Source organism: Ixodes scapularis, unplaced genomic scaffold, assembly GCF_016920785.2.
Source record: "Ixodes scapularis isolate PalLabHiFi unplaced genomic scaffold, ASM1692078v2 PGA_scaffold8__174_contigs__length_109621045, whole genome shotgun sequence".
NCBI classification, from domain to species: Eukaryota; Metazoa; Arthropoda; class Arachnida; order Ixodida; family Ixodidae; genus Ixodes; species Ixodes scapularis.
The window spans coordinates 102092735-102113241 of record NW_024609883.1 but is presented as its reverse complement, the minus strand read 5'-3'; the positions used below and the strand labels follow the sequence as shown (position 1 = coordinate 102113241).

The 20507-nt window shown below is 47.8% G+C and overlaps 1 protein-coding gene and 1 long non-coding RNA gene across 2 annotated transcripts; one reads left to right on the top strand and one right to left on the bottom strand.

The window, feature by feature from the left end:
- The first annotated feature begins 594 nt into the window (after positions 1–594).
- LOC121833414 lies at positions 595–10510 on the top strand. Its single transcript, XR_006076695.1, has 3 exons — positions 595–1080; positions 3245–3402; positions 10454–10510. It is a non-coding gene; the product is annotated as an uncharacterized LOC121833414 (long non-coding RNA).
- On the bottom strand, positions 1885–18948 carry LOC120840259 (UDP-glucose 4-epimerase-like). Its single transcript, XM_040210674.3, has 8 exons — positions 18822–18948; positions 16114–16232; positions 14952–15065; positions 13590–13769; positions 10452–10632; positions 3709–3800; positions 3213–3408; positions 1885–2656 (listed from the first exon to the last, which is right to left on the bottom strand). The coding sequence occupies exons 1-8, from the start codon at positions 18943–18945 to the stop codon at positions 2577–2579; spliced, it is 1086 nt and encodes a 361-aa protein (XP_040066608.1). The 5' UTR covers positions 18946–18948; the 3' UTR covers positions 1885–2576.
- Positions 18949–20507: the final 1559 nt, after the last annotated feature.

Below are 20507 nucleotides of genomic sequence, written 5' to 3'. Positions count from 1 at the left end.
ATTTTCCAGACCACATGCCTGCGGGGACAAGATTTGACAAAGGGACGCTTTTTGTTAGGTAGTCCGCTCCTTGATGCGTGCGAAGTGCGCATACACAGCACACTTTGAGAAATGCGTGATGTGTTAGCTCATAGCGAAGCTTCTATCATACATGCATGCATACATCATCCATGGCGTCTATGTAATATTTTGAGTGGGTCCGAGAGCGCTGGACCAGATTCAAAAAGAGACACGACCAGCCCCGTCCGAATCCAAGCACGATCTTTTTTGATCACGAGCCCACCGTGCGGTATCAGTCCGGCACGTTAGAATGTGCAGCACGGCGGCGCGGCTTTGAGTTCACGTGCTAAAACCACTACAGTGTAGTAATCAACGATCTTGGAAAAACAAATCTGTTCATAGTCCGCACCTGCGTACACGTAGTCCGTATGGCGTAACATTTCAACTTTTAAACGTAGTAAAGTCTTCGAATTACAGTCCGGATATAAAGTTGGAAACACGTGGCATACAAGAATCGATTGATGAAACTGGTTTTGTGTTCGCAAAAAAAAAAAAAAAAAAAAACTCACTTTTTTTTTTCTATTTTATTTGTTGGCGGAGGGATCCGCACACGTTGTGTCTCCAATTTCGAAATGCACCGAAACGTGGGCGTACTACGTTAACTGTCCCTGTAATCAGTTCTTGTCAGCCCTCCCGTCTGGGCAAACCGCCGACCTTGTCAGCATTCGCGGTCCGGCGATACGCCGCCGCTGACGCCGCCGCCTCTGCTGCGTTTGCTTATCACCGGGAAGGGCCCGAACGCCGAGCAACGCCTGGGCGCCACGAACGAACGCGAGAGCGTAGATTGAACCGAATAAATTCCCAGGATTTGTTATCGCAAAGTGTGGATCGGGGGTTATCTCGCACGAGCGACGGTCACAATGCTATAAAAATAAGTCAGCCTGCAGCAGACACTGTCTGAGCCGCTGATCTTCCCTGTTTGGCGGTTCCGTCACACTGGTCGTGCAAGAACCGTCCGCAGACATGTTGGACGAATACGTGCATCTATGAAGCAGACGTGTTTCTTCGAGCAGGATTGAGGTTTGTTCGTTGATAATTATGTCATCTGCTGCGAATAACGCGTCTTTTCTATCGATGTATGAACAGACAACGTTTCATTGCGAAAAAAAGAAAAGGTCGTGAAGGGTACATTAATATGATCTGTGCAGACGAGTTCTATACGGTCAGCGGGTATTACACAGCGGGAGTCAGTAAAGTACAGCTCCTCTATCCTGGTTAAAGTGGCGCCATTCATTGTTGCGGAAATGCTTGAGACACGTGCCGCGTGTCACTTCTGGGAAGAAAATTGGCGTCTGAAATCAAGCTCAGTGCTGCGCTGTGCCGCCATGATCTTCCCAAGGGCTGCACGTTGCACGTGCCTCGCGCATCGACGCACCTTGCGCTACTTTTAAATCATGAAGGGGCTTTAGGAGGCAGTGCCAACAGCAGCGACGTGACGTTGAGTTGGTCTGTTATCTATGTTTTCTATCTATCTATCGGCAGTCATGTTTTTTTTTATTATTATTATCTAGTTTCGGTTTTAAAGGTGGTAATAAAAATTCGGTCACACAGACATATACGAGGAATATATTTCTCTTACCAGTTGATTGATTGATAACACGTTTCTTGAAAGGCCAAAAAGGGGAGAGGGGTGGGGGAAGTCATGGACAGTTCAAGAGGGTACAGATTATGATATCTTTTTATGCAATCGAAAAATAGTAACTCAATGTTTTCAATGCGTTTCTAATATCGAATCGCCGGTATTGTGTTCAGCGCTACATCTCGGTGTTTATCTTCACACGTCGAATACCGGAAGACGGGGACAGCATGCAGCTTCAGCACCCATTTCAAGAACCAATCGTCGAACCAAATATAAACCACAAGAAAAAAAAAATGATTTACGTTTTGTTGAACGCCCACTTTCCACCAAAATGTAGCGGTTCAATATATTTATGTGATTTTCGGAGTTTTTTCATACGAAAGTGGTGGCGAGCCTCACCTCACGAATGCATGAGGCTGAATGGCGCGAATCACGGTGAACGCGCTCCGTTTTCCCATTTAAAAATTACAGAAAATCACTTAATTATTACGTGTGAACAAGAGAACTGTTAGCTCGGAAACTTTTGTATCCGATCCGATTGGGGATGCGTATAGTTAGTCTGCGTTAAAACTAACCACTGTACTTTATTTTTGCTTTCTTTGTGGGCAAGACCTGTACATAGTGTATACTATAGCAAATTCGGCGCTCATTCGGGACGACCGATAAGTCTATCCACTTTTCTTTCACGTCATTAGGATTGGTCAATTATAATTTCTTGTCTCGGGTACCATTTTTGTAACGATTGGTTATCAATATTTTTTTTTTTTTTTTTGATATTTCACTAATCGTATATACCTGCTTGGGCGAATTATCTATGGGCTTCTTGACTCGGTTACACCCTTCTGCGAGCAAACATAGTTAGACTTTATTCGGCGGATGAAGACTCATCGATTTTTCAGTATACCACTACCATTTCCGCAATCGCCGGTCGAATTTGTTAGCTTCTTGTCGAATTTTGGCTGCCCGTCCTGGCGTAACCGGTCGGATTCTTCTTCTGCCATCTCCAGACGTCCTCGCCTGGAAATGAGAGCAGAGACGGGCCTGTCAAACAAACAAAAGTATACACACAGGAAAAAAAAAAAAAAAAAAGATTAACAAACGTTTTTTTTTGATGAGCGAGACCGCTGCATTGCTCCCTGCAGTGTTACTCGCACAAAATGTACCAACTCGTGTTTGTGACGTCAGGAACGCGAGTTTCTCGACGTATGTGCAGTGCCCAGATCTTTATTATCCATAAACAGTCTGAGATATGATTCATGCATAAAACATACTACCTTTTTTTTTTCGTTTTACCCGTAGATGTTTCATGCCGGCGAAAGGTGAGCAGATTTTATATTCACCCAGTGACAAAATGTGACATCAAAAACGCACATATGAAACACTTTTCTCTCGGCTGGACTGTTAGTTAAATGTAGTTAGTTAAGCTCTTGTCCTGTCCTCTCCTCTCGCACTATTGTATATGCTCTTCCGCGAAACATCAGCCGCTGAACATGTGCCCTGGGCCCAGTGACTCAGCATTTTTGTAACCACGGGTGATAAGCGCTGAAAATAGGTATATTTGTGCGTCACGCACACATGCGGAGGAGCGATTTGTCCGCCTTCCAGCCGAGTTCGTCCCGAGCCAGCTTGGAGCTGGCCACCATCTTGGCCACGTCCCCGGGCCGTCGTTCCAGGACGTCGTACGGTACGCGGACCCCGGACGCTTCCTGGAAGGCGGCGATGACCTCGAGCACGGAGGCGCCGCCGGTGCCGCCGTTCATGTTGTACGTCTGCGCAGTGTAGATGGAAAGAAAGTCTACGGTAGCCTTGACAACGCAGCACAAAAAAAAAAAAAAAAACACTGAATCGCCTTCTGCGTGGTATCATCATTGTCTACTGTTGCAGAACGCACGCGTATACATCCACCGGCCAATGACTCGGCATTCTTTGCCTGCTTGGTGAACACTGTAAAGGCGTATACAGCTGTCGTGCAGCTGGGGATGAGGAACGCTGTAAAAGTGCAAGTTGTCTGCGCCCTTCCTGGCGCGCGTGATTGCGAGAGACTCGTGTTGCCACCCAGCTATCCTCACCTTGATTCCCGTCAGGCTCCCGGTCATAATCTTGTTCACAACAGTCACGTGACCCTTGGCGAGATCCACGACGTGCACGTAGTCTCGAACGCCTGCACGCATATATGACAAGCATGGAGGGTCCTCATGTTTGGTCAAGACACCGCGACGCGAGCCAGGTCCTAGCGATTTTTTTTTTTTTAAGCGTGCACCTTATGGTGCGTTGAATCGTAGAAGGAACCGCACAGACACCAACCCTTCCCGCCCCAACTTCCACCAGCGAACAAACCGAAAATTTAAACGTGAATATGTAAGTCGTCAAAAGCCCGACCACGGCGAAAAATTCTTGTGTCATAACCGTGCTCGGAAGCTGACAATTTAAATTACTGTCCAATTTAAATACTATTCATGTGTTAATTGTTTACCCTAAGTTTTCGTCCCAATGGATGAGAAACTTTTCACCAATTTGTGTGGCCGAGAAACCTTTCACAATTTTTTAATGCGAAAGCATTAATTGGGGGGGGGGGGGGGTTCCATGGAGCGAGCTGACGTCATCAGTTTGAAGCTCAAAAACGGCACCTAGTTTCCGCGATCGCCTTCAGTTACGTTGACTGGCGCGCGTCGGCGGGGCTCCCGTTGGCCGCTCACCCCATGGCGCTGCGTGTCCATCATCCATCACCAGGGGAGCACGCGCGCTGACCGACTACGAAAAGTACGCAGCAGACAAATGTGAAAAACATTTGATCAATTTGGACGAATGTGCCACGAGTGAATGTATGTCCCAATTTTCTTTGTGAAACGTCGTCCTGCCCATTTTCTGTATCGTCTACGTTGTGATGTTTCTTATCTACCCCAGCCTCAGGTTAATTCAGCATGGTTAATAGCCTTCAGCTGTTCGTCTATCGTCACTGACAGTTTAAAAACCACATGGCGTGGATTACTATCTTCACGCTTCTTGATTGGTTCCTAGGTTCCTCAACTCACTGACGTCACGCCCCAGCGGTGGCGCTGCTGTCGGTACTGCGCATGCGTAGATGCTTCACTCCTTCCGAGTTTTGTTTGTGCGCAGGCGCAGTGCCCATACCTGGTGTGGGCAAAGCGGGCTTGTTTGGAAACACTGCGGGGCGATCGTAATATGCGGTGGACTCGCCACGCGGTGACTATTGGCGAGGAGATGAACTACAGAAAGCGCTTTACCAATCTTGATTACCACAGAGCTCGGTGTTTACCCAACTCAAAAACCGTGAACTGAAAAATTCTTTACTTGATCTTCCTCGGTCGATCAAGGTCAAGGTCACTGGACGTTCCATCTCAGTTCCAACAGCTGATCAGTGTTCGTTCTCGACTTTTGCTCCGTTGGTGTTTCACAGACTGAGCAGAAACCTCAGCCGAACGCTGAAGCAGTTTTCGGCTATAGACCGACACGCTGTTTACAAACAAGCCCGCGTTTGCCCACACCAGGTGTGGGCACTGCGCGTGATCAGAAACCGAATTCGCGTGAAGAGTCTGCGCATGCGCAGTGCCGTCGACAGCGCTACCGCAGCTGCGTGACGTCAGGGCCGCGTGTTGGTCTATACGTCAGCCGAGCGCTGCTTTAGAAGCACAAACAAACAATTTGTTTGACGATAAAACAGTGAGGGCGCAGGTAAGCTGGTGAATGTTTACCATTTTCTAAAGGATTACGGAAACGAAATTCCAGCGCTCATTTTTTAGCTTTCATGTGTTGCACGTTGCAGCTAGCATAACCTCAAAAACACCATTCTTTCGTTGAAAGGCACAAGAAAACTAAATTTAAAGCTAATTATACGATCTTTCAATGTGCACCTGGTGGATGCCTGTGAAGCCTATTTGGGAGGTAATCTAGCAACGCTGAGGATCTTGCTACGTAGTCATGACGTAGAAAGAACCGTTACGTAGCCGTTCGAAACATCGAAGTAGCGCCGCTCTTTGGAAGTACGCTCAACGGTTTAAAGCGGTCATGAAACGATTTTTCAACTTTTACAGCGGAGCTGTTAAAGGCTAGTTTCCCCAGGATAGTGTCCGCCCAAGGGGGTTAGAAGTACTAGGAGGTGGCATGTTGTAATATTGGTGAAGCCTAGTCATAAAAATTTTAAACGATGTTGTGGCCAACGTGACCATAGATCTCTCTGGCAATAGCTGCGAGTGACATGTCACGTGTGAGATGGGGATTGCAGAAGGATTCCTTGCAGGCTTGAGCGCGCTCCGTCCGGTAGGTTTTATCAGATCGGAGGCTAGACTGTGGTGTCTTCTAGTACCCCATAGCTAGACGAAGGCTAGCTACGGTCACGTGATGTGGTCACGTTGGCCTGATAAGTGAGGAGAGTAAAGAAAAAAATTAGAAAGAGGCGAGGCGTCAAGGGAGCATGGCTTGTGGAGGCTACGCGGCTGGCGTCATGCCCTCTCCTACCCTTCTATCCCCCTTGTGTCCGCCGGATTACAAATGATGACACCGAACTCTGGACAGCTACCGCCATCTATGAGCGACGGCGCCAACCAGACAACTGGTTGCCGCCGTCGCTCATAGATGGCGGCAACCTTTCTTCGGAGTGACCACAACCGGATATGGTTAGAATTCTCCAAGACAAAAGCCCTCTCCGACAAGCCGTTCCCGGCTATCTCCAACGGCAGTGGAGAAGGTGGTGGAGGAGTTTGAAAACAGCACCAAAAGAAAGAGCGCGGCTGGATACGCGGAATATGTGGCAGAATTAAAGCGAATCATCCGACAACATTCTACAAAGAACCGAGGTGGGCGACGACTAAGAAAGCGTTGGTGGGACGCGGAATTCAAGCCGCCATTAGACTAAGACAGGAGCTAAACAGGGAGCATTGCATGGTTCTCCATGGCGGCCCGGCAGACGCTATTGTAATAAGGTGGCAAAAGTGCAAGTTGCAGAAGCAGGCCGTAAAACAGCTTGTGCAGGACAAAATGGCCCAGGCTGATGTAGCCACAATGAGAGACATCAGTTCAAGTGGTCGAAACGCACCCAGAAAGTTTTAGCGATATATCGGAACTCTCAATGGAAAAGACCAGTGCCTAGCAATCTTGAGCGAAGACACAGGGCTGCCCACGGAGAGACTTGGGCAATTCCTTACAGACCATCTCGTTAAAATTTTCTCGCCTCCAGGAAACACCCCACTAAAAATATCTACCCCAAGCAAGGCGCAGACTGTGCACCGGATTGCAATAATGAAACACTTGGTAGGGTGCTAGTTATTTTAGATAACATTCCGGCAAGTGTGCTCAAAGCAAGGATTCCAGGGATCAACTCGCAGAAATTTTTAGGATATTGCATCTGGGACGGAGGAGATTCCTCGAGACGAAATGCGGCAGGGTCGTCCTGATTCCTAAAAAAGGATGTGACCGTCAGTACCTTCGACAGTACAGACCCCTGACTGTGACAAGCACGGTGTATAGGGCATTCGCCCACAACATGAAAAAGCGCATGACCGCATGGGCAGAGGAGGAGGGTAGGCTCACAGAAATCCAAAGAGGCTTCCGACGGGGACGCCGATTAGAGGACCATCTTTTTACCTTAACACAATGTATTGAGGTTGCACGGAAAGAGGAGAGGAGCATAATATGTTGTTTCCTTGACATCGCAAAGGCCTATGATAGTGTTTCCCATGCCCAGCTTGTTGTTAGCCTACAACAGCTTGACATGCCGCCGGAGGGGACAATACTCATCTCCCGCCTATACCATGGCAACACGGTTATGACCCACCTTGATGATGCTCGCTCTGAGGAGGTGCTGGTGACGAGGGGCTTACGTCAAGGTTGCCCGCTTTCTCCCCTATTGTATATGCTATATCTATCCACCCTAGAGAAGCAACTTATACAATCAGGACTGGGCTTTTCGCTAGCACATTTGGAGCATGGTGATCGAGTTGACTGGGTACTACCGGGATTGACGTACGCGGACGATGTGGTACTGACCGCAGGATCAGTGTTTGAACTGCAAAAACTTCTTGACATATGCTCCAAGGAGGCTATTGGACTTGGTTTAAAATTTAACACGAGCAAGTCAGCGGCGGTGGTGTTTTCGGGCTCTTTTGAGACAACGCTCGCTAGCCTTCGCCTCGGTGGGTGCGAGCAACGATAGTACTCATCCGGGGAACGACGCGCGAAGCGGCGTGTTGTCCGTCGGCACTCCAGTCGAAAAATGCGAAATAAAGACAGAAATACTATATATACAAGAAATATCGCGCGCAGAATAGACTAGAACCACTTAGAAGCAATAAAATATACGCTGGAATAGATAAAATAGGTCATGGAATCGAAAAACAGAAGATTAAGAGGAGGCAAGCGACCAGGCATATCGATCTCAAGGCAGAGCGGCCAGGCGAGGGACAGTCTCTCCCACAATTCCTCGAGCGCGGGCCGGGGCGCTTGGGGGATTTCGCAAAAGGTCTATTCACAGCAGTCTGCCCAGCTACGGTACTGAGTAAGGTAGCCTCCAACGACTCAAAAAGGCTTGTTGCAGACACGAAGAGGAGACTGAAGGACTGGTGGCAGAAGATCCACGCCAGGGAGCATTAAGACACCTACGCTCCCAGGCTTGGGCACAAACCTTGTTTGAGTCCTCCCGATTCAAAGGAAAATAGCCGCATCATCATCATCATCATCATCAGAAGGAAGAACGGGAGCAGAAGGAGCGGCGATGTGAGCACCAGCGCGAATGGTTCCGCAACCGCCGCGAGGCCGCTGTCGCCTCAAGTTCCACTGCGTCGAGCGCTTCAGATTCCCTTGCGAAAGAAGAGCAGATCGCTCGCTTGGAAAGCCACCGCCGAGAACAGAAGCTACCAGCTCCGCTGCTCTTCCTTCTTCACCAAAGCGAAAAAGCTGGAAGTTTTTTTTTTTTTTTTTTTTTTTTTTTTTTTTAACTCGCAAATTGCGCATTGCAGCAAACAGTTCAAGAAGACAGAAAGGAGGGAGTCCCCTATTGCTCGGACCCTCGTTTATGTACCGGACGCCGCCATTCTCCACCTAGAAGATTAGCCAGACGCTCAAAACTCGGACAAAAGTTGCTTTCCCCACCCCGTTCACCCCGAAGCTGACAGTGCTGTGGAAGCTACGCGCTCGTTGGGCCAGCTACACTTTTGCCAGTAATCACGCTCCCTCGAGCATACCCACTCGCAGAGAATGCGGTCAGGTCAAGAAAGGGAGGCGGCTGATTGGTCCGGCAAGCGTATAGCTTTCACCGCACTGTCAGCTTGGGGGTGAACAGGGTGGGAGAAGCAATTTTTGTCCGAGTTTTGAGAGACGCTCGTCACCCCACGGGTACTTCGAACGGCTCGGTTGTAACTCGTTGACGCGACCACAACGCCAGCAACGGCAAAGCTCTTAACCACGACAGCCTTGCTACAAATGCTGTAAACATTTTTTTTTTTTTTTTTTTTTGCGCCGGATATTTTATGACGCTTCGCGCTCTCTGTTTGCTTCTCTTCAAGCGCTTGCGTGCGATTATCATTTACGGTTATTATCCGTCATGCTTGACTCCTTTCCGAACGAAATTTGTATATTTCAATTTTCGTCTCCGTACCCCTTTAAACCACCTAAATCTACGTGGAGAACGAAAACAAAATCCGAAGTGAAAGAGAGAGAGAAAACAACAACAACAACACAGTGACAGGAGGCAACGTCTCAAATACTGAATAGCATCTAAAGGTTGAACAAGTGTGGGAGCAATGTTGGAAATATAGTAAACAAAAAATTTGTCGTTGCCTTTTGTTATTTGGTCCTCTCTTTTGCAATTTGGATTCTTCTCGTTTTCCAGCTCAGTTAGTTTAAGAAAAAAAAAGTGAAAGCCGTTTACAAATCCCTGTAACGCCGAATTGGAGCGCAGCTCTTGAGGAGGAGGAGTGAAGGGTACTGAGGGGAGGGTAGACCCCTCCTCCTTCTCCTCCTCTCATTCTTTAATATGCTCCGGGGGGGGTCACGTGACCTCGGGGGGGGGGGGGGGGTCACGTGACTTCGGGGAGGGGGGTCACGTGACCTCGGGGAGGCGTGACCTAGGGGTCATGTGACCTTGGGTGTCACGTGGGGGTCACCTCAAGGTCACGTGACCCCCAAGGTGACCCCCACGTGACCTCAGGGGGTCACGTGACCTTGGGGGTCACGTGACCTCGGGGGGTCACGTAATCTCAGAGGGGTCACGTGACCTCAGAGGGGTCACGTGACCTGGGGGGTCACGTGGGGGTCACCTTGGGGTCACGTGACCTTGAGGACCTCGGGGGTCACGTGACCTTGGGGAGGAGACCACGTGACCTCGGGGGTCACGTGACCTCAGAGGGGTCACGTGACTTGGGGGTCAAGTGACCTTGGGGGTCACGTGACCTTCAAAGGGTCACGTGGTGTCATCTTGGGGTCACGTGACCTTGAGATGACCTTGGGAGGGGTCACGTGACCTTGGGGGTCACGTGATCCCAAGATGACCCCACGTGACCCCCAAGGTCACGTTACCTTGGGGGTCACGTGACCTTGAGATGACATTGGGAGGGGTCACGTGACCTGAAGGGGTCACGTGACCTTGGGGGTCACGTGACCTTGGGGGTCACGTGACCTTGGGATGACCTTGGTTACGCCGACGCCGACGGCGACGCCGACGCCGCTCAAGCCGGGAACGGGCCCCTAAGAGCTGCGCTCTAAAAATAAATGATCAGTTCTTTTTTTTTTGTCTTCATGGGATTTAGTTTTTAGCTTAGCTGCTAGTAGCACGACGGTTGCAGCTCCCCATATGTCTCACAGGTTCCGTCCGGCGTGTCGTAGTCATTCCCGTGGATGTGCAGCCTTTCCCGCCTCCCGATGGCCACCTGTGCGACCAGGGGAACCAGGTTCTTGGGCGTGCCCTGCGGGTCCTCGCCGATCTCGCCCGAGCTGTGCGCTCCGGCCGGGTTGAAGTAACGCAGCAGCACGATGCTCCAGTCCTGCGTGTATTTTAACGAAGAATAATTAGAAGCCGACTTCTATGAGAGAACCGCCACGAAGAACCGTCACGGAGAAAACCATCGCGGAGGGGTGAGACAGCGTGACGTCAAGGGACATCAAGATGACACATGACGTCATGAGGTTACGCGCCTGTGATATCAGAATATCACGTGACACCACCAGCGTGATATCACAGTCATGGGACCTTATGACGTCACGTGAAGTTACACACACACACGCGTGGCGTGTGTCCAGTCAACACCATCTAGAATAATGGAAACCTTCGAACGCCACCCTCTTCCTCCATGCGACATCATCGCAGTCGGATAGCGCCAACTCAGCAACTGGACGCGTTCAACACGTCCAGTTGCTGAGTTGGCGTCTCACTTTTGCTGACCGCGCCCATAGGCCATCGATCAACGTTGACCGATGGTTTCCAAGCGTCATCCAGAAATTATAATTATGTTCCACAATCTCGAGTATAGCCGACAAACTCTAGTTTCGGTTTCAACGGAGCTTTATCACGAGCTGGTGAGTTGTCAAAAATAGTCCCGCGAACGGTGGTTGCAGTTGTCTAGCACGGCCAACTGCTTGCATCAGTCTTCGTGACAAAGATGGCGTTATTTACATAATTCCACCGTATTGTGACACATCTTTTAGAGCTCTAGAGCTCTGGGAACACTTTAAATTATGTTATAGCCGTCGCTTAACCGCATTATAATTTCGAATGCTGTCCTGAGCCGGCGTGCACGTTTTATGTTCCCTACAAGCCGAACAAAAATGAGAAATATAAAAGAACTGCAATCAAGGCTATGACAAAATCAAGGTAGAACACAAAGAAAGCATTCTGCTGAGGATGTCAAGTATATACTATCTGCATTTCACCAGTATAAGTTTCTTCGTTGAAGAGCGCACGTGTCACGGAGGCTAACTCTCCGACGAACCAAAAATGGACAACATCAATTAGAGTGCGCTAACTTTCAGAAGTGATAGCCGTGGGTGTGGGGCCCATTTATTAATGCTCGGATCGTTCCTTTTATTTGTCGTTTAATTCGACATAGCTGTAAAACTGTCGGCGTTTATAGGCCTTCCGGACGTACTACATTGCATTTTCAAGAAATATCTGTTGGCAGCTTTGCAATCCCTGCCCAGTGGCAAACTGAAACCGCAACGTCACGGCACACTTTGGTTGGATTAGAAGGCAAAAAACACACTCAAGCAAAAAGGTGACTATCAAAGGATATGTTTTATGGAATACAAGAATAAAGAACAGAACGAACCTTTGTTGCCCTTGGAAGCGCTTTTAGCAGGTGCTACGTGGCTATTTTCATCTCAGTTAAAACCAAAAGGAAAATATAATCGCTTCCAAAGAATGCAAACGGGAGGGACGCCAGTAGCCACATAGGCACGATTCTCTCGTCCAGGGGGAGCTGTAGCATCCACAAGAAGCGACCACGCGACCACAAAAGAGGCACCTCCGCTAGCGTCCGCGAGGCGAGACCATTTACTGCTAACGTGAACCGACCTCCTAGCGTCCCATCATTCACGATCCATGGGCGTAAACAAGCGCCCCTCACGCCTACCAACATGCACTAACAAAGCGTAATTGAAACGACGAAATGAAACGCACGACGGAAACGCGACCTACAAATACCCGACTTTGCTCGCCAATGGCGCTTCTCAAAACTTGAGAGTTACGTATCTATGGCTATTGGATCAACGATGGCTGCGCTCGAGGTAGCGCTGGCTTCCACGACGTGCTGGAAGAGGAATAGAACCAAAAATGCCTCATCCTAGAATTATTGACGCCACGATTGTGTGTGGATACCTCCCCCTGCGTTTTGAAACAGTTAGTACGCCGCTAACGTGCGCTAAGGCCGGCCATCGACGATGCAGCAGACGCCGCCATCTTGTCTTCGCCCGCCTCAATGGCGTGCCCCCAGCCCACTTCAACACGGCCGAAACGTTACGCGGCCCCGGCATCGCTCACAATGGCAGCGCACCGGAGGCTTTCCAGCGCTTATCAGAGCCGTATATGTAGAGAGTTTGGTCAATGGGAGGCGCGGGCAGATCCAGGGCGTGCGGCAGACTCGGAAAGAGGGCTTGGCATGCTCTCTTGACCAACCAGAAGCCGAAAAGAATCTCCTAGCGGTGGTAGCAAGAAACAGTTCTGATCAAAGGTCTATGTTCGTATATGGTTTTAATAAGCGCGCAAGAGTGAAATGGAGTAACTCTTCGTGGTTGAAAATAGGGTGCACGTGCTCTTTTGATTATGATCATACAGAAAAATGTAAGAAACGAATGCGCCGCTCAACTCTGTTTTGCGCGGACAGAGTGTGACCGTTCGGACGGCAGATTCCCGGCTCTCGGCGTTTGGCGTACGGATTATGTCGATCGTTCCGCTAGTCGCACTTTTCCACCATCATTTTGGATGAGCGTGATTGAAACATCACGTGTACCATATTTTCAGCCATCGAGAGTTACTCCAATGCAGTTATCAGGTTTGTTTCTCGCGACCACCACCAGGGTATTATTTCCGGCTTCTGGTTGGTCACATTCGAATTTCTGAAGACGCCCTGGAACACGCCCAGCCCGCTTTTGGCCAATGGCGCCTCCTCGTTTGTCTACTATATACTTCCCAACGAATGGCCAAACTCTCTACATATACGGCTTTGGCGCTTATCCTCCGGGTCAAGAAATGCTGAGTCACTGCGCCCGCTCGGAACGCCTTCCACAGCAGGTATAGACAAAGATGGCGGCGCGCAGAAGGTGATTTTTCGGAGAGGTCTCTCTATACGATTCGATATAGCCAATCAAGCAGCGCCAAAAGTGCACCGTCATGGCCCTCGTTCTCTTTGTGTGTTTTGTTATAACCGACTAAACCGATCCGCACAGTGAATGCCCGATATTGAGCTTTTTTTCTTTTCTTTTGTGATTGGCTGCGTCGAGGTCCAACCTTTTCGGTGCTGCCAATGTCCCTGAGCATCTCTTCGACCATGAACTTGGTGCGGCCGTACGGGTTGGTGCAGTTCCGTCCGGTCGGGTGCTTCTCGTCGACAGGCAGGTACTCCGGGGTCCCGTACACCGTGCTCGAGCTCGAGAAGATGAGTCGTCTCACGCCGTGCCTCTTCATCGCCTACGCGGTCGGGTGGAAGACAAATGGTGCGAATTAGGAAGAAATTACATCAACCTGGTCGGGGAAAACAATGATCTATAACAGGGGTGGCGAAGCTGCGGCTCGCGAGCCGCATGCGGCTCTTCGCGTGTGGAAGTGCGGCTCGCGGCTCCCTCCCCTATTCCCCCCCCCCCCCCCCCCTCACTCCCCCGCCTCTCTCCTTGTCACAAGAGCACTTCCCCAAAAGAGAAATGAAACACGTTTTAAATCGAAAGACAGGTTGCAGTTTGGTAGTCTTGCGCTACTGCTACCTAAATTACGTACTGTAGGACTGTATTTGATTTTGCTAGATTGAAAATAGTTCGAGTTTCGTTTATTGCTACAAACAAGTTTGCCCCCCCCCCCCCCCCCCCCCCCCGCCGCGGCTTTTGGAAGTTTGATGGCTTTGTTTGCGGCTCTTAGGCCGGGTCAGCCTGGCCACCGCTGATCTTTAACTATAGGGTTCTGCGTTCTCAAATAAATCTAAAAAAACAAAACCCGCTTTCCCCCCTTTCCAAAAGAAAAAAAAAGGAGAAATTTAGTTGCCGGTAAAAATATTAATTAGGATTTCTCTGAAAGATTCTGAATTTGAGAACTGGCATTGTAAAAACACGACTGTTTTTTTAAGGTTTTATTGGAATCCTGAAACAACTTTAGGGATTTTTTTTTTTTAATTTCTAATCTTGTTGGTAAGTATCACAAAAAAAAAAAAGCAAAAAAAGTACTTTGAACACTTACCATAACAAGGAGCTGACCTCCCTTGGACATTAGTCGAAGAGGTTTGCCTCTTGAACAAGGCTTAGCTCTTATTAAAAAATTGCTTTAATAAAATTGTTGACTGCCATTCTCTACTCCAATGACACTAGACATCCAAACAATTCCGAATTTTTGTGGATAATAAACGAAAGCTCCGAAAAGCTCAAAATTTCACGTAAAAAAAAGAAAGAAACAGCGCAGAACAAGCATTTATAATTAAAACAAGAACAAAATTAAAAACAGACAAAAAAGAAAAAAAAAACGGACAATCACTGACACCGGTTTAAAATACAGCTACCTGTGTCTTGAGACGGTGTTTTTACGAGCAGAACCCACCCTCCGGTTCCGCTCAAAAATAAACTCCGAAAACGAAAAGCCCTTACTAGTATAACCATAAGAACAGCATACCTCGACAAGCCTGATGGCACCGCCGATGTTGTTGCTGTAGTACTCCAGAGGCGCCTTCCATGATTCTCCGACCGACTTGTATCCGGCCGCGTGAATGACGCAGTCGAACCGGTGCTGTCGGGAAACGGACAACCTTTACGGATCACGGCTACCTCAGTAGGCGGAATGCTAAAATGCCTAGAAAAAAAAAAAATCCTTCAAGCTTGTTTTAAAGCATGTTTGCTTCATGCATCTGTGTGCTTGGGCCGTGTTGAGAACGCTCGTTTTGACGAAAACCCGGCGGTGTCTGTCAGTTTGTCAGCGCCGGGGAGAGAGGAAGAAAGAGAGAGATAAAGGTGACGCGTGCGACGCTTTTATCGGTTCGAAGCGCTTACGCCGTGTGCACTGACGTGTTGAACAACTTTTGAGTCTAATCAGCTGCTATCGACATTTCGTCGGAGCTCCCTCCCCTCTTACTGCGCATGTGCAAAATCTTCATCCTAATAAAAAAACAAAACAAAAAAAACATCTTTCTTTCCTTTTTTTTTACCGCAAAAATCAGTTACGCATTTCTGAACGCTTATTGTTTTCCACCCAAATGTAACGCTAGCGGTTCGCATCAGATGCCAAAATTTCACTGCTAACCGTTATTTTATTAAAAAAGTTATACGTGATTTTCTGAAAATTTCAGTGGGAAAATGGCGGTTGAATGACCCACCAAGAATGGTGCACCCATTTTCCCATTGATTTCTTTTTTTTTTTTTAGCAAGTAATTTATAACTTTTGAATACCGTTTAGCGCTAATTTGGGCCGCGTTCGGCGATGCGTCGTTTACTCCTGCAAAAAAAAAGTTTTTGTTTTTGAGGGGGGGGGGGGGGGGGGCATTGTATATTTTTATGACGTGTTCACCACAACGCTGAAGAAATTAATTGTCTGTGTACAATGTTGATGCCATGATCCCATTGTAGTTTTTAAAATGAAGTTTTTAGGGTTGCTGCATCGTAAACCAAATGGAAGTCCTTATCAGTCGTCACATTTCTGCCTGCTTGCGTCGCGGGTTTTCTTTGACTGTGCACACGCAACCAGGATAGTGACAGAGGCGATCTTGCTTGGTGGCTGGACGGCTGAAAACTCATCCCTGTCGTTTTAGTCATCTCCTATAATCTCGGGGAAGTAGGCTTACTTGACTGAAGACTGCGTCGACGGCATCCTCGTCCAGCAGGTCGACGCGGTGGAAAGTGACCTCCCTCCCCGTTATTCGTTGCACTCTGCGCAAACTCTCGGGCATGTCGCCATCTTGACCTGCAATCAACCGACAAAGAAAGTCAGGTCGTGTCGCGTATTCGGAAAAAGCTTCAGGAGTCAATCAAGAGGCCCATTTCGGCACTGTGATTGGCACGTTTTCAAGGACGTCCCTTTACCTCGTTCAAGTATAGGAAAGCGAAAACAACGAGCAGGGACGAGGCTTAGGTGAACACGTCTCAGCGATTCACGCGTTAACCTTTAGCCAGCCCCCAGACTTGATCACGCTTATTGGGTAAGCAAATCTGGCTAAAGGCTAACACGTGAATCACTGAGGTCTGTTTACCTAATCCTCGACCCCGCCTCCCCTCCTCTCTCTCCGCTCGTAGACCGGGCGATGCGACGTCCATGAGAATGCGCCAATCAGGGTACCAGGATTGGCCCTATGCGGAGACCAAGTCGTCTGCTTCTTGCGCGGGGGTTGCGGTGACGTCAGAACAACGCTGAGTTCTGATTGGCTTTCATACCCACTTTTTTTCTTTCAATCAGCCAATAAGGGCTCGGCGTTTTGACATCATCGTGCAAGTAGCAGACGATGCTTGCGCTCCCCATTGACTTACTCCACAAGCTTTTCCGAATGCGGGATCGTGACATGACTCTCTAACCGACGTTCGCACATTCGGAATCTAACCTGTGCGGATAAGCATTCCTCTGCCAAATGCAATTTTGCTTGCATACATTTGTAAACAAATTGTTAGGGCGCAAACGAGCTGATGGTGTTTAAACATGTGTAATTGTAACCCTAGGACTAGGGAGAAAGACTGCGATGGAGAGGAAGAACAGGAGTCTCAAACACAGCTGAAATTTTATTGACAAAAAAATCCTATTTATATAGGCATCGGCACAAACACACACACAAACAAAGAAAAAAAAAGGATTAGGTAAACACTTCTCAATGATTCACGAGATAGCCTTCAGCCAGATATGCTTACCCAAGAAACGTAAGCAAGCCTGGTTCATTAATAGTCCCGCACCATAAGACTGGTGCGGGATTAATTTGACATTAATCCCGTACCAGTCGCGTTCATTATCGATAACCCCTTGCCTACTGATAATGATTCTCGCCCGTTATTACGGGACATAAACCCGTATTATGAGGGGGACTCGCGTTTTGGTTTCGGCGCTTCTTCATGTGCTCCCTGCAGCAAATAAAAAAAAAGGGGAAAAAAAAAAAGAAAAAGAAAAAGCAGTTTGAAAGGGTCAAGTATTCAGAAACCTTTTCAACTTTATATCTAAACCGAAATATTTTTTATTTGTTTTTTTGTGAAGGTGTTTGAAGTTTATGTAAACAGGATCTTTTGTCAATAAATTTCAGCTGCGTTTGAGAGTCTTGTTCTTCCTCTCCTTCATCGCCGTCTTTCTCCCTAGTCTGATGTTTATACATTTGTATACTCTTTTTCTTTTAATTAACATCGTAATATTACTAGCGGGTACACGCCTTAGGCGTTGAAGTGGCCACATTGGTATTTTTGGCTTGCGTAACATATAAGCAGCCATTTTAATCAAATTGACAATCTATTCGAGATATGTCTTTTGTCCAGTCCGGCACGGCTGCTCAAGCAAGCTAGAGAGAGAGAGAGAGAGTCGGAAAAGGAAGAACAGAGAGGTTAACCTAGGTTAAAGTCCTGGTTGGCTACTCTGTTTTAGGGAGCTGATTTGTCGACCACACACGGGTAGTGGGGTATTAAAAGTGGAAGGAAAGGATGTCGACCACACACGGGTAGTGGTGAATTAAAAGTGGAAGGAAAGGATAGGAGGACATAAAACAATAAAGACGCATAAAAAAAAAAAAATTTGTGACATGAGAGCAAAAAATATAAAAGTTTTTGCTCTCAAGCAAGCTAGGTTCCACATAAAAGTAGAAGGGGGTCATGCAAATAGGGCATCCTTCTAACTCGTCTGAGAACACCATACAATAATGCGCACGTTAAGTGAAGTTTCAGCCGTAGGAGACGTGTTGCGCTGGTATTTTTATTTACGAAACAGCTTCAGTGCTGAATGAATGGTTAGCCGGATGCATGGGTTAACGTGAAGATGCAGGCGAGCTGATTCAGAACTAACATTTTTTAACCCTGAAGAGCGAAAAACAGAAATACATTTTCCTGTCCTGCTTCCCCACTCGCATCGCATGCTTGCAATGAACGTCATGTGTGTCTATAGACGTCGAGACGACTTGTAGAAGTTTGAAAAATTCCTCTGATGCCTTGTAGCCGTAAAATGACTCATGCCTCACGTATATACGTCTTGTACTGCAAGAAAAGTGCACGAATGAGCTAGAAAGCGGAGAAGTCTGTAGGGGTCGCCCTGTCGCCTGTCCATGTCTTATTCGTGCTATTTTATTTGTACCAGAAAATTCGCCAACTAGCCCACTGACGTACTTTACTAGACTGCATAATGTATTGACAAGATGTCCACCAATGAGCGGTCCCTTTCTGCGGGTGTGCGTGATTCAGTGTGAGTTGTTCTTGAGCTATGTAGAGTATAAGTAAAACCTAGGACACGTCTTGTGTGCAGTGGGATAGCACCGCGGGCCCTGTAATGCATACAAGAGTATACAAAAAAAAATGCATAGGTATATACAAAACTTACCAGGACGAGAGTTGTGGAAATTGTCCGCCACCACGACGTCACATCCGGCGCCGAGAAGTTCGACGATGACGTGACTTCCCACGTAGCCCGCGCCTCCAGTCACCAGCACGTTGACGTTAGACATCGGCGACCCGGAGGAACGCTAGCAGGACCTAGATTTCCATTACCTTTGACCTCAAAGTTTAGCGGCGGCGTAAGCGTTAGTCGATCCGCAGTCGGCCAGTTCAAGGTATCTTGCTTCCACGCAATCCCACGAAGAGCGTCTAGTAAGTTATCCTCCAGGCTGTCAAATGCGGCTTTTCAGGCGCAGCAAAGAGATAATTGCTATTCTTAGCGGAATGTATCGGCGGTCTCGTGCGTAATAATGGAGGTCAATTAGAGTCCGTCATGACGGGCTCGAGTGGCGTTCTGAAAAGATTTCCGGGGAGTGGACGTTCGGGTGCAAGCACGTCTTTGGCTTGCGGCCAAGTTGGCGACCGGCAGGTTTCCTCGTTTCGAAAGGCTGGCTCACACATTAGCGTTTCAATGCGCTTGAGCATGTTGCGTTTCCCTTTAGCCGCTTAACACGTTTGCACATCGACACTATCTATCGGATTGACCCGGAAGACTTCCACCGTCTGTATCAAAACCGAAGGTTTTACACTATTTGCAATATAAGAAATCATATTACTATCTACGAGTAATACTCAGGCAGCACAGAAACGTTGAAAAGACGTGGCAAGAACGTTGATGACGTCAGTGACCACATGTCGAAAGAACGTCAAACGTCTGGACGTCAAGTCCCTTCGAGGTAATATGGAAAGGCTAATGTCTGGAAGTCAAGTGATAACGTTATATCGACGTTTCAAAGACGTAGAATATCACGTCACGTCATAAAGAAGAAGCCGCGGGACGTCAAACCATTATTCTGGGAGGTATGTCTATACAAGCTTTAAAGAAAAACATAAATGTCTATCTATTGTCCCTTCAAAAATAACATGTTCTTTTTTCAGTATTTTTTTTTGTGCGCGTATGTTGTTTTTTGTGCAGCATCTCTTTGTAGAGATGGCTGGCTGGCTGCACTATGTTGTTGTTTGTGGCCCCTTTGTTTGTCATGTTTGTGCAGGCATAAAAATTGATGTGCCTCGTTGTTGTTTGTCTTACGTGGGGGAGAGTCTGGTTTTAGTTCATTGTTTTCTCTTTGTTTACAGTGTTCTGTACCGCTTATGGGATTTTATGTTTGATCTTTCATGATCAAGTAGTTTTCGTCATCTAAGTCTTTCATTTTGTCTGGACGTGGAGATGGCGGGGGGCTGTCGCCTTGTCAGGCATGTCGATGCCTTTTGTGACGGCCCCCCAGACAGCTGTATTCCTCGACGGTTGTCTAAATAAACTTTGATTTGATTTGATTTGATTTGACGTAATATTCGCACGCCTGGTTGAATAGGGAACGTATATGCGAAGCCTAGAAAACGTCCGAAACATACTTTATACGCCCACTAGAGACGTTACATCGACGTACAAGAAACGTAAATATAGCACCGCACGTCCTAGAAAAGCTCATAGAACGTCACGCAGACGTTTTATACAAACGCATATTCGACACCTTTAGGATATCATCCAGTACGTCGACTGGAGACGTTCTATCGACGTTATTAGTATTCCCCCAATCGCACCTTCCTGCGAACACACCAGTCATTGAATAAG